At 48.3% G+C, this 15,546-nt stretch overlaps 1 protein-coding gene across 2 annotated transcripts in view; it reads right to left on the bottom strand.

Moving 5' to 3' along the window:
- efr3a (EFR3 homolog A (S. cerevisiae)) overlaps positions 1–14,385 on the bottom strand; it is a 40,720-nt gene extending 26,335 nt beyond the window's left edge. Inside the window, exons 1-5 of one of the 2 annotated variants that reach the window (XM_056410514.1) lie at positions 14,363–14,385; positions 14,083–14,177; positions 8,184–8,260; positions 3,126–3,253; positions 2,900–3,050 (exon numbers count right to left, since the gene is read on the bottom strand). In XM_056410514.1, coding sequence (XP_056266489.1) covers positions 2,900–3,050; positions 3,126–3,253; positions 8,184–8,260; positions 14,083–14,092 — 366 coding nt within the window. In that variant the 5' untranslated portion in view covers positions 14,093–14,177; positions 14,363–14,385. Of the gene's footprint in view, positions 1–2,899; positions 3,051–3,125; positions 3,254–8,183; positions 8,261–10,988; positions 11,046–14,082; positions 14,178–14,362 lie in introns of those variants that run through there. The other variant, XM_056410513.1, reaches the window with a different exon arrangement.
- Positions 14,386–15,546: the final 1,161 nt, after the last annotated feature.

Genomic DNA, 15,546 nt, shown 5'->3' with positions numbered 1-15,546 from the left:
TGCAGACCGAAGCCGCTTCCCGACCAGCGGACGGAGGGACCCAGTACGGTGCCTCGTGCCTACGGTACTCACGCCTCCATCATCCCTTCTAGCTAAGGGCATGTCTGCCTCTATCCTGAGGGCCTACATAGCTGCCATTTCAGGGCAGCATGCTAAAGCCGACAATGATGCGGAACAGCCACAAGCTGGTGTCCCTCTTCATAAGGAGGGCCTCAGTGACTATCCCCTGAGCCCCCCCCCCCGAGGGCTCCTCCAGGGGACTCGCCCGTGGGACTGGACACCCTATGCTCGCCTCCCTTCGAACCCTTGGCAGAGGCAGAGCTGTGGTTGCTGTCGGCAAGGACCTTTCATCCTTGCCATAACTGCGGCAGAGCAAGTAGGCAAACTACACGCCCTGTCGGTCAATGAGCCTTGTCTGAGGGGAACTCAGAGGGCTCGGGTGTCACCCTGCGGCCTAAAGCAGTGGCTTCCCCCAGGGGTGCTGGCACGCTCGGGTCTCAACCAGCCTGTCCAGCCTGACCACCATAACTAGTCAGTTAGGGTGGATCTAAGAAGGGCTATGCCACTGCAGAACAGTGCCTGTTCCACTAGATAGTGGGGGCCACTGCCTGTGCATAGGTGGTGAACGTCCATGCTCTGCCATCCAGAGCAGGGTGTTGTTCTACCAACAGCGTTCCCACATCACGGGCGACCCTGAGAGGTATGCCCGTAGGGAATATAGGTGCATATGTATGCAACAGCCTCAGGGGCATCGTTGCGCACATTCACCAGAGACTACAGAGTGAACGGGAACACGCTCCATGCATTGCAGGTGGTTCTCCGTCCAAATCCTCTGCTTGAGTCATATGAGGTAGTTTCCTTGGGATTCCTCGTGACTCTGTTGATATAAGTCATCCAGTGCTAAGCACCGCCTCTGGCGGTCAGGAAGGATGAAATAGAACGCAAGTTACGTATGTAACTATGGTTCTATGAATCCTGGATGACCGCCAGAGTTCTTAGTCACTCGGAATCTCGTGAGTTCGCGAGAAGATTCCGTAGAACTGATCTCGGGATGACACCGGAACTTATACCCGGTGGGCGGGTCATCCGAGGTCACGGGTGACTTTGTCGTTATTAATACTCGACCTGCTATGCGCAAGATGGAAGATATCCAGTGCTAAGCACCGCCTCTGGCGGTCATCCAGGATTCATAGAACCATAGTTACATACGTAACTTGCGTTTTATTTCACACATCAGTAGAAACCTCGTCCAGTTCAAGACCTCGTAACCCGCACCTGAACTGAAGATCTGCTCCCCCAAAGTGCCACAAACTACCACAAAGTACTACAAACCATCAGCAACCACCACAAATTACCACAAACGAACTAACACAAACTAGGTGAAAGCTGCCGACGACGTTCAGTCCTCAAAAGAAAGAATCGTCTCACGTCTTTTAATATTTATAGTCACATGATCCCACCGGTGGGGAGGACTCCTCCTCCTCCAAATACCACATATAAATAATTGAGACTCCTCAACGTTCAAAGCCACGACTTAGTTTCCTGATTGGATGAAGCGAGAACAACAACAACAATACGTTTTTTATTTTCTTTAATAATAATTCATTTATAAATATTAATTTTTTTCTATTTGTTTATTATTAATTAAAATGCATTTATTTATTTTGTAATAACAATCAATTTATAAGTATTTGTTTATATACATTTGTTTATTTATATTGATCTTGTATTTAATTAAAAAAATTATAAGTAATTAGTATTTGTATATATTTATCATGTATTTATTATTATTTTTAAATATAATAATTCATGATGATTTGTTCACTTATATATTTGTTTATGGATATACATCATGAATTTATTAATAATTGTTTTAGAATAATAAATGTATAAGTATTTATTTATATACATTTGTTTATTTATATTCATCATATATTTATTAATAATTAATGTATTAGTATTTGTTTATATATATTCAAGATTCAAGATTCAAGATTCAAGATGTTTTATTTGTCACATACACACACAGGGTGTGCAGTGAAATGAAAGTGGCAATGCTCAGCAGGAATGTGCAAGGGCAACAAGTACACACTATTTACAATAAAAAACAACACAATATTTACAGTAAGTGTGTGTGTGTGTGTGTGTGTGTGTGTGTGTGTGCCTAAGAGGGGCAGTTGTGTGGGTCTATGTGGGGGTCCTGGTGAGGTCGGAGTTCACAATCCTGATGGCCTGAGGAAAGAAACTCCGTCTCAGTCTCTCTGTTCTTGCAGCGTGACTACGGAGGCGCCTGCCTGACCGCAGCAGCTGAAACAGTCTGTTGTTGGGGTGGTGAGGATCCTTCATGATCCTGCCGGCTCTGGTTCTGCACCTCCTGGTGTACAAGTCCTGCAGGGTGGGGAGTGTAGTTCCAATAGTGCGCTCAGCCGAACGCACTACTCTCTGCAGAGCCTTCCTGTCCTGAGCGGAGCAGTTGCCAAACCAGGCTGTGATGCTTCCTGTCAGGACGCTCTCTACAGCTCCAGAGTAGAAGGACTGAAGGATCCTCTGGGAAACTTTAAATTTCCTCAGCTGCCTGAGGTGGTAGAGGCGCTGCCTTGCCTTTCTCACCAGAGTGTCTGTGTCATCTATTTATTCATATTTGTTTATAATTATAATTAATTAGTATTCATTTATATATATATTTCTATACATTTGTTTGTGTATATTCATCACGTATATATTAATTAATTGTTCTATTTAAATTAAATTTTTCATTAATTAATTACTATTTGTTTATATATATGTATCATGTATATATGCATATATTAATTGATTTCCTTTCTTATTGTCTTTATTTGCTGTGATGTCATCATCCGTAGTGTTTACGTAAGGTTCTCCTGGAGGTTCTCCGTCTCACCGAGTTGGTCCCCAGGACCTGCAGGTCCGGTTCCCCGGACTCCAGCAGCTTGGCCACCATGTGCAGGAAGCTCTCCACGAAGGGCTTGATGCTCTGAGAGTGGCAGGCCATCAGCAGCTGGTCCAGGGCCTCCATGGCGACCACCACGTTGCTGCACACACACACATACAGGTCAACGGGGTCAAAGGTCAGGCCCGGTCCGGACCACGGGTCCTGCGGGGCTCACCCGTAGCGGTGGCGCAGCACGTCTCGGCTCAGCCTCTCGGCGAGGTAGGCGCCGATCCGGTCCAGCTTCTCCGGAGCAGACACGGCGTAGAAGGTCAGCTTCTCCATGTCGGACTTACTGAGGCCGTCCTGAGGGGAGGGCAGAGGTCAGCGCGCGTACAGAGGTCACCACACACACAGAGGTCAGGGGGTCACCACACACATGTCATATGTAGTGATGTCATACGTGGTGATGTCATGCGTAGTGATGTCATGCATAGTGATGTCATACATGGTGATGTCATGCGTAGTGATGTCATGCATAGTGATGTCATACGTGGTGATGTCATGCGTAGTGATGTCATACGTGGTGATGTCATACGTAGTGATGTCATGCGTAGTGATGTCATGCATAGTGATGTCATACATGGTGATGTCATGCGTAGTGATGTCATACGTGGTGATGTCATGCGTAGTGATGTCATACGTAGTGATGTAATGCGAAGTGATGTCATACGTGGTGATGTCATACGTAGTGATATCATACGTAGTGATGTCATGCGTAGTGATGTCATATGTGGTGATGTCATACGTAGTGATATCATGCGTAGTGATGTCATGCATAGTGATGTCATGCGTAGTGATGTCATACGTGGTGATGTCATACGTAGTGATGTCATGCGTAGTGATGTCATACGTGGTGATGTCATATGTGGTGATGTCATACGTAGTGATGTCATGCGTAGTGATGTCATGCGTAGTGATGTCATGCGTGGTGATGTCATACGTGGTGATGTCATATGTGGTGATGTCATATGTGGTGATGTCATATGTGGTGATGTCATATGTGGTGATGTCATACGTAGTGATGTCATACGTAGTGATGTCATGCGTAGTGATGTCATGCGTAGTGATGTCATACGTGGTGATGTCATGCGTAGTGATGTCATGCGTGGTGATGTCATACGTAGTGATGTCATACGAAGTGATGTCATACGTGGTGATGTCATACGTGGTGATGTCATATGTAGTGATGTCATGCGTAGTGATGTCATATGTGGTGATGTCATACGTAGTGATGTCATGCGTAGTGATGTCATGCGTAGTGATGTCATACGTGGTGATGTCATACGTAGTGATGTCATGCGTAGTGATGTCATGCGTAGTGATGTCATACGTGGTGATGTCATACGTGGTGATGTCATACGTAGTGATGTCATGCGTAGTGATGTCATATGTGGTGATGTCATACGTAGTGATGTCATGCGTAGTGATGTCATGCGTAGTGATGTCATACGTGGTGATGTCATACGTAGTGATGTCATGCGTAGTGATGTCATGCGTAGTGATGTCATACGTGGTGATGTCATACGTGGTGATGTCATATGTAGTGATGTCATACGTGGTGATGTCATGCGTAGTGATGTCATGCGTAGTGATGTCATACGTGGTGATGTCATACGTGGTGATGTCATATGTAGTGATGTCATACGTGGTGATGTCATGCGTAGTGATGTCATGCGTAGTGATGTCATGCGAAGTGATGTTATATGTAGTGATGTCATACGTGGTTAGGGATGGGAATCGAGAACCGGTTCTGTTTTAGAACCGGTTCCCTCTGTGGCGTTGCGCATGCGCGAACTTCTTTAGTTTCTTCCTCAGACTGCAGCAAACATGGAAACGAGGCAGAGGCGTTCTAAATGCATCTCAGCTAACGTCGGCGCTTCATCTCTTTCTGTCCAAGGTAAACTCCTCAGAAGTGATCACAACCACTCACTGTGTGAAGCAATTTGCCTTTAATGTGTGTAGTCGATCACGTAATCTTCTGTCCCTTCGTTTGAAGCAGACATTTGAGCTCCGGCATTGGCTAGTGAGAGTGTGCTCACCTGTGTGCATCACGGCTGAGCGATGCGCGCACCGCTCGCTGTGAGCGCTGCGCGTGCAGACAGCATTTAGCGGAGCAGCGCGTGCTCTGATCGCTCTTTTAATGAAGTATCGATACTAAAACTATGCTAAATCACATCGTGTTTAACGTACGGGTACTTTGTTAGCATCGCTACACCGTGCAGCGTGACAGCAGTAGATGTAGCGGACTAACATTCAAGCTAACCTAACTTCCCAAACGCTGAAGACATCTGAACGCTGATTGGCCGAGACGCGACACGCCCCATCAAAGATGTTCTATTGCGAAGAGCACCACTTCACATTTTCTCGACGTCTCACTGCAAATCTCAACGGCAGCGGGTGAAAACAATAATAAATCGCAACGCGTCTCTGGTATTGTTCAGGGGGCGGGGCCACATGGGGAGGCGGGCCGTAGTTTGGGGACCACTGGGCTACAGCTAGCACGTCTTGTCCACCTCCTCATATCTTTGTGTTCATCCTCCAGCCCATCTGAGAGAGTGTTCTCCACGGCTGGAGACACAAGAAGTCCTGAGAGATCGCGGATCCTCCCGGAGAAAGCAGACATGCTTATTTTTCTGCACAAGAATTGTTGATGATCCATACAACTGATGGTTGCACACTTGGTATTTGCCACTGCTAGTTTCATTTTTGGCAGCTCAGTTCATATACCCTTTAAAAAGAGGAAGGAGCACTGTAATTTCTAGGAACATGTTTAAATTAAACAGAATACATTTAATTTAAGTTATGTAAGTTTTATTTTAAGTTCAAGAGGAATATGTATCAATGTTTTTGGTTTTTTTTAATTTTTTAAATGTGTACGTATACATACTGTATATGGTGTGTGCAGCATTATAGAAAATTATAGAAAAAAAAATTAATGTAAATAAACACGTTTGTGCTCTTTTTTCACCCCTTGCCCAATAAGAATCAATAAAAGAATCGAATCGATAAGCAGGAATCGATAAGGCATCGGAATCGTTAAAATCGTATCAATTCTCATCCCTATACATGGTGAAGTCATACGTGGTGAAGTCATACGTGGTGATGTCATACGTAGTGATGTCACGCGTAGTGATGTCATACATGTTGATGTCATGCGTAGTGATGTCATGCGTAGTGATGTCATGCGTAGTGATGTTATGCGTAGTGATGTTATGCGTGGCGATGTCATACGTGGTGATGTCATACATGTTGATGTAATGCGTGGTGATGTCATACATGGTGATGTCATGTGTAGTGATGTTATGCGTGGCGATGTCATACGTGGTGATGTCATACATGTTGATGTAATGTGTGGTGATGTCATGCGTAGTGATGGTATGCGTAGTGATGTCATGCGTAGTGATGTCATACGTGGTGATGTCATGCGTAGTGATGTTATGCGTGGCGATGTCATATGTGGTGATGTCATACGTGTTGATGTCATGCGTAGTGATGTCATACATGTTGATGTAATGCGTGGTGATGTCATGCGTAGTGATGTCATACATGGCGATGTCATATGTGGTGATGTCATACATGTTGATGTCATATGTGGTGATGTCATACATAGTGACGTCATACATGGCGATGTCATATGTGGTGATGTCATACATGTTGATGTCATATGTGGTGATGTCATACATAGTGATGTCATTCGTGGTGATGGCATACGCCACACAACTGGATCCTTAATGAAACATAAAGACTTTAAAGGTTTCAGAACTTCTTGCATTTGCTGCTCTAGAACATGATTATGACCTCTTGACCTCTGACTGTCCCCTTCCCATCGATAACGACTCGTTCTTTAAGTCGTCCCTCGACGTCTTTACGTCAAAGGGTGACGACCTGTGTCGTGCGTAAAGGGGCGGGGCTTAAGGTCCCGTGAGAGCGCTCCATCCTCGGGCGCTCAGCGAATGATAATTAAATTGACCACGTTTCCATCTCCCACTGCAGTCGTTAGCGTCCACTAACAGCCTGTGAAGATGTGTGTGTGTGTGTGTGTGTGTGGGGGAGAACAAAGCACACACATTTCGCAGATTAATTAGTAGTTAGAACACACGACTGCACCGCCTGTAAGCCAGAGCGTGTTCCCCTTTCCGCCGGTCCTTGAACGCATCACGCGTAACGCTTCCCTGAGACGGGAAGAGACCCAAACTAATCTGAGCATTAGGTGATATGTCATGAAAGGCTCTAGACGACTCAAGGACAGCAAAAGCCATGAGGCTTTTAGAGGTCGTTAGACGCCTTTAGAGGCCATAAGAGGATTTTAGGGGCCTTTAGAGTTTGTAGGAGGCCTCTAGAAGCCTTTAGAGGCCATTGGAGGCCATTAGAGGCCTTTACAGATATGTAGAGGCCATTGGCGGTCTTAAGAGACCTTTACAGATATGTAGAGGCCATTGGCGGCCTTAAGAGACCTTTACAGATATGTAGAGGCCATTGGCGGCCTTAAGAGACCTTTACAGATATGTAGAGGCCATTGGAGGCCTTAAGAGACCTTTACAGATATGTAGAGGCCATTGGAGGCCTTTAGAGGCCTTTACAGATATGTAGAGGCCATTGGAGGCCTTTAGAGGCCTTTACAGATATGTAGAGGCCATTGGAGGCCTTAAGAGACCTTTACAGATATGTAGAGGCCATTGGAGGCCTTTAGAGGCCTTTACAGATATGTAGAGGCCATTAGAGGCCTTAAGAGACCTTTACAGATATGTAGAGGCCATTGGCGGCCTTAAGAGACCTTTACAGATATGTAGAGGCCATTGGAGGCCTTTAGAGGCCTTTACAGATATGTAGAGGCCATTGGAGGCCTTAAGAGACCTTTTGAGGCCTTTAGATGTCTTTAAAGACCTTTAGAGTCCATTGGAGGCCTTAAGAGGCCTTTACATTACATGTCATTTAGCTGACGCTTTTATCCAAAGCGACTTACAATCCTGTTACAATCATAAATCGGAGAGCAGCTACAGGGAGACACTCAGGGTTAAGTGTCTTGCTCAAGGACACATGGACTAGGGCGGGCATTGAACCTCCAACCCCCTGATTGAAGGACGGACCTGCTACCCACTGACCAATAGTCGCACCAAAATAAGATTTACCGCCTGAACAGGGACTTGAACACTGGACCCTCAAATGAAGAGTCTGATGCTCTACCGACTGAGCCATCCAGCTGGTCTCAGAAGCAGGAGGGTTGGGGACTTACTTTGGGGTCCTCGGGGAAGATGTTGTCCACCAGGCGTTTGTACCTCGGCCTCAGCGGCCCACAGCAGCCGCACACTCCTGCAGACACATGGTCACACCTCTTTAGTTTGTTTTGTTTGTCTTACAGTTCATTAAGTCCAGAAACAAAGAAGAACCGGCTCAACCCAACGTCATCCGTACGCAACCACAAACATTAGCCGTCGCCACGGCAACCACGTTGCCGTTGAAGCCTCAGGTTTGGCTCTTAGGTCGTCGCCATCTTGGTTTGATGCAACCAGGAGGGACCACGTCTGGACTGGAGGAGACGAAGAGACCTGTCAATCACCTCGTAGTCCCGCCCACAAACCGACAAATATACCAACAAGTGTAACGCGGTGGTCGCTCGTTGTTTGGGAATCAAACCGACGTCACTCAGAGAAGAAAGACGGTAAAGACGTGGTCAATTCTCTTGGCACGTTTACCCCACACCAGCAACATCACGACGGCTCGTCACTGACCTCCACGGGGAGAGGGTGGAGGTGCCTACATGAACACACACATACGCACACAAATACACACAAATACACACAGGACGGGATCCACGACCCAGGACCAGAATGAAGTGATGCTCCGCATTCGTGATGTTCTGGGAGTAAACTCTACGACGTCTCTACGATGTCTCTCCCGCTCTACGACGTCTCTACGATGTCTCTCCCGCTCTACGACGTCTATACGATGTCTCTCCCGCACGACGTCTCTCGATGTCTCTCCCGCTCACGACTCTCTCTACGACGTCTCTACGACGTCTCTCCCGATCTACGACGTCTCTACGATGTCTCTCCCGCTCTACGACGTCTCTACGATGTCTCTCCCGCTCTACGACGTCTCTACGACGTCTCTCCCGATCTACGACGTCTCTACGATGTCTCTCCCGCTCTACGACGTCTCTACGACGTCTCTCCCGATCTACGACGTCTCTACGATGTCTCTCCCACTCTACGACGTCTCTCCCGCTCTACGACGTCTCTACGACATCTCTCCCGCTCTACGACGTCTCTACGACGTCTCTACGCTCCTCGTTACGTGTCTCCTCAACATGAATGCTAGAGGCTCTCATGATCTTCTCTTCCACGTCGAGTGCAGGTTCAACCCTATCACCGGTCTGGACTGAGCCTGGTTCTGGGGCGGCGCCGTGGACCTACCGGACTTCAGCAGGCCGGGCCTGCGTGGCGCCCGGCTGTAGCTGAGGGCCACGCCGGCCTCGGCCAGGGGGACCCGGCGGTATCTCCTCAGGACCCCCCGGCTCAGCGGGACACAACCCGGCGGCATCTGAAGCGAGGCCTCCAGGGACTAGACGGGTTCTTCAGGGACTAGAGGGATTCTCCGTCGTAGCTCCGGCTCTCTAAGGAAACTCCATCTGACCGGCCGACGGGGACAGAGGAGCCGAGAGGCCGCCGGGCCTCACGCGGCGTGGAGGGCATCGGGTTTCCGACCAAGGTGTCCACAGCTCAGTGTGACCGACACACAAGAGAACCTCGGTTCTCTTCTTCCAGAGAGCGGAAGAAGAGACCCTGAATGGTACGATAAGGGGCCATTAGAAGGTGAGGGGTCTGTTTAGACCTTAAGGGGAGGGGTCCGTTTAGACCTTAAGGGGAGGGGTCTGAACCCCTTAAGGCTTTACGTGCATTTTACCGGAGATTGAGTCGCTTTGGAGCCTCCAGTGGCCGTTTGAGGAAGTGCAATTTGTGTTTACCAAAATAAAGCTCTCCACCATTTGAATGTTTCGCTGTGTGAAGGACGTCCACACGACTCACAGAATGAATGAGTGAATTCATTAATGAAGACATTAATTAATTAATACATTTAAAAATGTATAAATTAATGAATAAGTGAATATATGAATAAATAAATGAAGGAATGAATTAAAACATAAATGAGTGAATTTTTTTCAAATGAATACATTCATTAATATATTTATGAGTGAATGGGTGAGCAGCCAATGACATCGACGACTGACAGAGACAAGAAGTCCTTCACAGCTCGTCAACCACGAGGAACCAGAGAGGAGCTCGTTCACCTCATGAAGAGACGCTGAGCTACAGGACCCTCGTGTGTGTGTGTGTGTCTGTGTGTGTGTGTCTGTGTGTGTCTCTGTGTGTGTGTGTGTGTGTGTGTGTCTCTGTGTGTGTGTGTGTGTGTGTCTGTGTGTCTTTGCATGAAAGGCCCCGGATGACCTCTGGCCAACACAAACATCTGGCGGCTCGACGCACACAGAAGAGACAAAAAACGCAAAAAAACGAGCTAACGGTCTGATGCATTATCCTCCAGGCCACCAGGGGGCGAACAGACTGGAAATAGAGCATTTTACTGGATTACCTGTGAACGCATCATGAGAACGTTATTGACCCTCAGCTAGCACTCGGAGCCTGAACGCACCGGGACCTCTGTTAGCCGTTAGCCGTGCTGCCAACAACCCGATGATACTTCCCGTTACACAAACGCATCAAATCATAAGCGTGTGAATCAGAGGGCGACGAGCTGCTGAGGCCACGCAGCAGGGGACAACAACAACAACAACACACAGGTTATGGCTACGTGGGGATTCATCTGAGCCGTTTGATCTGTCAGTCAAGAGGAAACCAGGCAGCACACACACACACACACACACACACACACACACACACACACACACACACACACACACACACACACACACACACACACACACACACACACACACACACACACACACACACACACACACACACACACACACACACACACACACACACACACACACACACACACACCTCTTAAAGCCTCCTACCTGACTTGTTGTTCTCAGAATCCATCTCGTCAGAGGTGAAGGCTGAGGACGGCCTGCCAGGTGGACCTCGAGTCTCTCTCTCTCCCCTTCTCTCTCTCTCTGTTTCCTCCCTCTCTCCCCCCCCCCCCGACTATCATGTCTGACCTTGCAGTGTTCGTTTCTCCTCTCCAGCAGCAGACCTGCTGGAGGCTGCAGATGAAAACACTCAAAACCTCCATCGGTATGATCTTAAACACACACACACGCACACACCCTCTCACACACACACTTACACACAGACACACACACACAACATGACATGAATGACTGAGTGTGTCGGGTTGAGTTTTAATCGTCCTGATTAGAGTGCAATTATGCAGATTGAAAGAGGATGTTAAGTGTGTGTGTGTGTATGTGTGAGTGTGTATGTGTGTGTTTAACATCATACCGATGGAGGTTTTGAGTGTTTTCATCTGCAGCCTCCAGCAGGTGTTGTGTTGTGGACAAAAGACACATGAGACACGAGACACATGAGACACGAGACACATGAGACAAGAGACACATGAGACAAGAGACGAATGAGACGAGACACAAGAGACACATGGGATACACGAGACAAGAGACACAAGAGACACATGAGACACACGAGACAAGAGACGAGACACAAGAGACACATGGGACACACGAGACACATGAGACACACGAGACAAGAGACGAATGAGACGAGACACAAGAGACACATGGGATACACGAGACAAGAGACACAAGAGACACATGAGACACACGAGACAAGAGACGAGACACAAGAGACACATGGGACACACGAGACACAAGAGACACATGAGACACACGAGACAAGAGACGAATGAGACGAGACACAAGAGACACATGGGACACATGAGACAAGAGACACATGAGACACACGAGACAAGAGACGAGACACAAGAGACACATGGGACACATGAGACACGAGACACATGAGACGAGACACAAGAGACACATGGGACACATGAGACACACGAGACAAGAGACGAATGAGACGAGACACAAGAGACACATGGGACACATGAGACACGAGACACATGGGACACATGAGACAAGAGACACATGAGACGAGACACAAGAGACACATGGGACACATGAGACACGAGACACGAGACACATGAGACACATGAGACAAGAGACGAATGAGACAATAGACGAATGAGACAAGAGACACATGAGACAAGAGACACATGAGACAAGAGGCAAATGAGACAAGAGACACACAAGACACACGGGACACATGAGACAAGAGACACATGAGACACGAGACACAAGAGACACATGGGACACATGAGACAAGAGACGAATGAGACAAGAGACACATGAGACGAGACACAAGAGACACATGGGACACATGAGACAAGAGACGAATGAGACAAGAGACACATGAGACGAGACACAAGAGACACATGGGACACATGAGACAAGAGACGAATGAGACAAGAGACACATGACACGAGACACATGAGACAAGAGACAAGACACATGAGACACAAGACACATGAGACGAATGAGACAAGAGACACATGAGACAAGAGACACATGAGACAAGAGACACATGAGACACATGAAACGAGGCACATGAGACAAGAGACGAATGAGACAAGAGACGAATGAGACAAGAGACACAAGATACAAGAGACACATGGGACAAGAGACACACGAGACAAGAGACACACGAGACAAGAGACACACGGGACAAGAGACACACGAGACAAGAGACACACGGGACAAGAGACACACGAGACAAGAGACACACGAGACAAGAGACACACGAGACAAGAGACACACGAGACAAGAGACACACGAGACAAGAGACACACGGGACAAGAGACACACGAGACAAGAGACACACGGGACAAGAGACACACGAGACAAGAGACACACGAGACAAAAGACACACGAGAGACACACGGGACAAGAGACACACGAGACAAGAGACACACGGGACAAGAGACACACGAGACAAGAGACACACGAGACAAAAGACACACGGGACAAGAGACACACGAGACAAGAGACACAGGACAAGAGAGACACAGGACAAGAGACACACGAGACAAAAGACACACGGGACAAGAGACACACGAGACAAGAGACACACGGGACAAGAGACACACGAGACAAGAGACACGAGACAAAAGACACACGAGACACACGGGACAAGAGACACACGAGACAAGAGACACACGGGACAAGAGACACACGAGACAAGAGACACACGAGACAAGAGACACACGAGACAAGAGACACAAGAGACACACAAGACACACGGGACAAGAGACACACGGGACAAGAGACACGAGACAAGAGACGAATTAGACAAGAGACACATGGGACACACGAGACAAGAGACCAGAGACACACGAGACAAGAGACACACGAGACAAGAGACACACGAGACAAGAGACACACGAGACAAGAGACACAAGAGACACACAAGACACACGGGACAAGAGACACGAGACAAGAGACGAATTAGACAAGAGACACATGGGACACACGAGACAAGAGACACATGAGACCAGAGACACACGAGACAAGAGACACACGAGACAAGAGACACACAAGACACACGGGACAAGAGACACACGAGACGAGACAAGAGACACACGAGACAAGAGACGAATGAGACAAGAGACACACGAGACAAGAGACACACGAGACAAGAGACACACGACACACGGGACAAGAGACACACGAGACAAGAGACACATGGGACACGAGAGACAAGAGACACACGGGACAAGAGACACACGGGACAAGAGACACACGAGACAAAAGACGAAAGAGACACATGAGACACACGAGACGAAAGAGACAAGAGACACTCTCTTATACTACAGTACTCCTCCCTTGTACTCCTGGAACAACTGAACCCATCGATCCTCTCTCTCTCTCTCTCTCTCTCTCTCTCTCTCTCTCTCTCTCTCTCTCTCTCTCTCTCTCTCTCTCTCTCTCTCTCTCTCTCTCTCTCTCTCTCTCTCTCTCTCTCTCTCTCTCTCTCTCTCTCTCTCTCTCTCTCTCTCTCTCTCTCTCTCTCTCTCTCTCTCTCGCACACGGATTTTACCGGCTGGCATCCTGGCGTCCCCTCTGCGCGCTGATTGGTCCAGAGGCTTCAGCTAGCCTCCCATGTAGCTGCTCCGCGCCGCTGTGACGTCACACCTGGCATCGGAATTGACGGAACTCATTAAAACCCTCTCGAGAAACCCCGTGAGCGGAAAACGCGTTCCAACCGTCAACACCGCCGCTATGACGTCACGACACGCGAACCCCCCCTCGTCTAGCTGTGTCCGTGTGTGCGCGCGCGTGCGCGTGTCCGGAGGGGACGCGGCGTTAAGGTGACATACCTGTGAGCAGCAGCAGATTAACTTCCACGTTACTACAGTGCTTCCTGCTTTACGGCGCATACAACGCGGAAGTGTGTGAGCGCGCGCGCGCGTGTGTGTGTGTGTGTGCGTGTGTTAAGAGTGTGTGTTCTGCGGCGGCGCGTTCAGGGACCGCGGAGGAGCCGAGAGACGGCTAATTATTGCAGCTGCAGTGAAGCTCATTATATCATTATATATATATATATATATATGTGTGTACTTGTACATGTATTATTACTATTGATCAGGCTGTTTAACATAATATAATGAAAAGTTTCTTTCAATATTTGTATTTATTATTTAAATGTATTTGATTTTAGTCTACTTTACTTTTATATTTATATATATATATACCAAAGTGAAATATTTGTATACATATAAACTATTTTAGATTGTTTTATATATACATCAATATATATATATATATATATATCAAAATATCTGTTGCATGCATTACCACGGCTGCATTACCACGACCGACCACCAGGGCCGAGTGCCGGACCCAGCAGAGACCGGTCCACCTCAGACCCAGATCCTGTAGGGACCGGTCCACCTCAGTCCACCTCAGTCCACCTCAGTCCACCTCTCACCCTGGCTGCAGTGAGCATGAGACCAACGTCCCTTCAGGAACTTTAAGTCCCCTGAATGTGAAGCGGGGAGAACGATCACTGTAACTCCCAGAGCCCAGAGACCACCTGGTGGAGCCCAGAGACCACCTGGTGGAGCCCAGAGACCACCTGGTGGAGCTCAGAGACCACCTGGTGGAGCTCAGAGACCACCTGGTGGAGCCCAGAGACCACCTGATGGAGCCCAGAGACCACCTGTTGGAGCTCAGAGACCACCTGGTGGAGCTCAGAGACCACCTGGTGGAGCCCAGAGACCACCTGATGGAGCCCAGAGACCACCTGGTGGAGCTCAGAGACCACCTGATGGAGCTCAGAGACCACCTGGTGGAGCCCAGAGACCACCTGATGGAGCTCAGAGACCACCTGATGGAGCCCAGAGACCACCTGGTGGAGCTCAGAGACCACCTGGTGGAGCCCAGAGACCACCTGATGGAGCCCAGAGACCACCTGTTGGAGCTCAGAGACCACCTGATGGAGCCCAGAGACCACCTGGTGGAGCCCAGAGACCACCTGATGGAGCCCAGAGACCACCTGGTGGAG

This window comes from Pseudoliparis swirei, unplaced genomic scaffold (assembly GCF_029220125.1).
Source record: "Pseudoliparis swirei isolate HS2019 ecotype Mariana Trench unplaced genomic scaffold, NWPU_hadal_v1 hadal_25, whole genome shotgun sequence".
NCBI classification, from domain to species: domain Eukaryota; kingdom Metazoa; phylum Chordata; class Actinopteri; order Perciformes; family Liparidae; genus Pseudoliparis; species Pseudoliparis swirei.
This window is presented reverse-complemented; position numbering and strand designations above follow the sequence as displayed.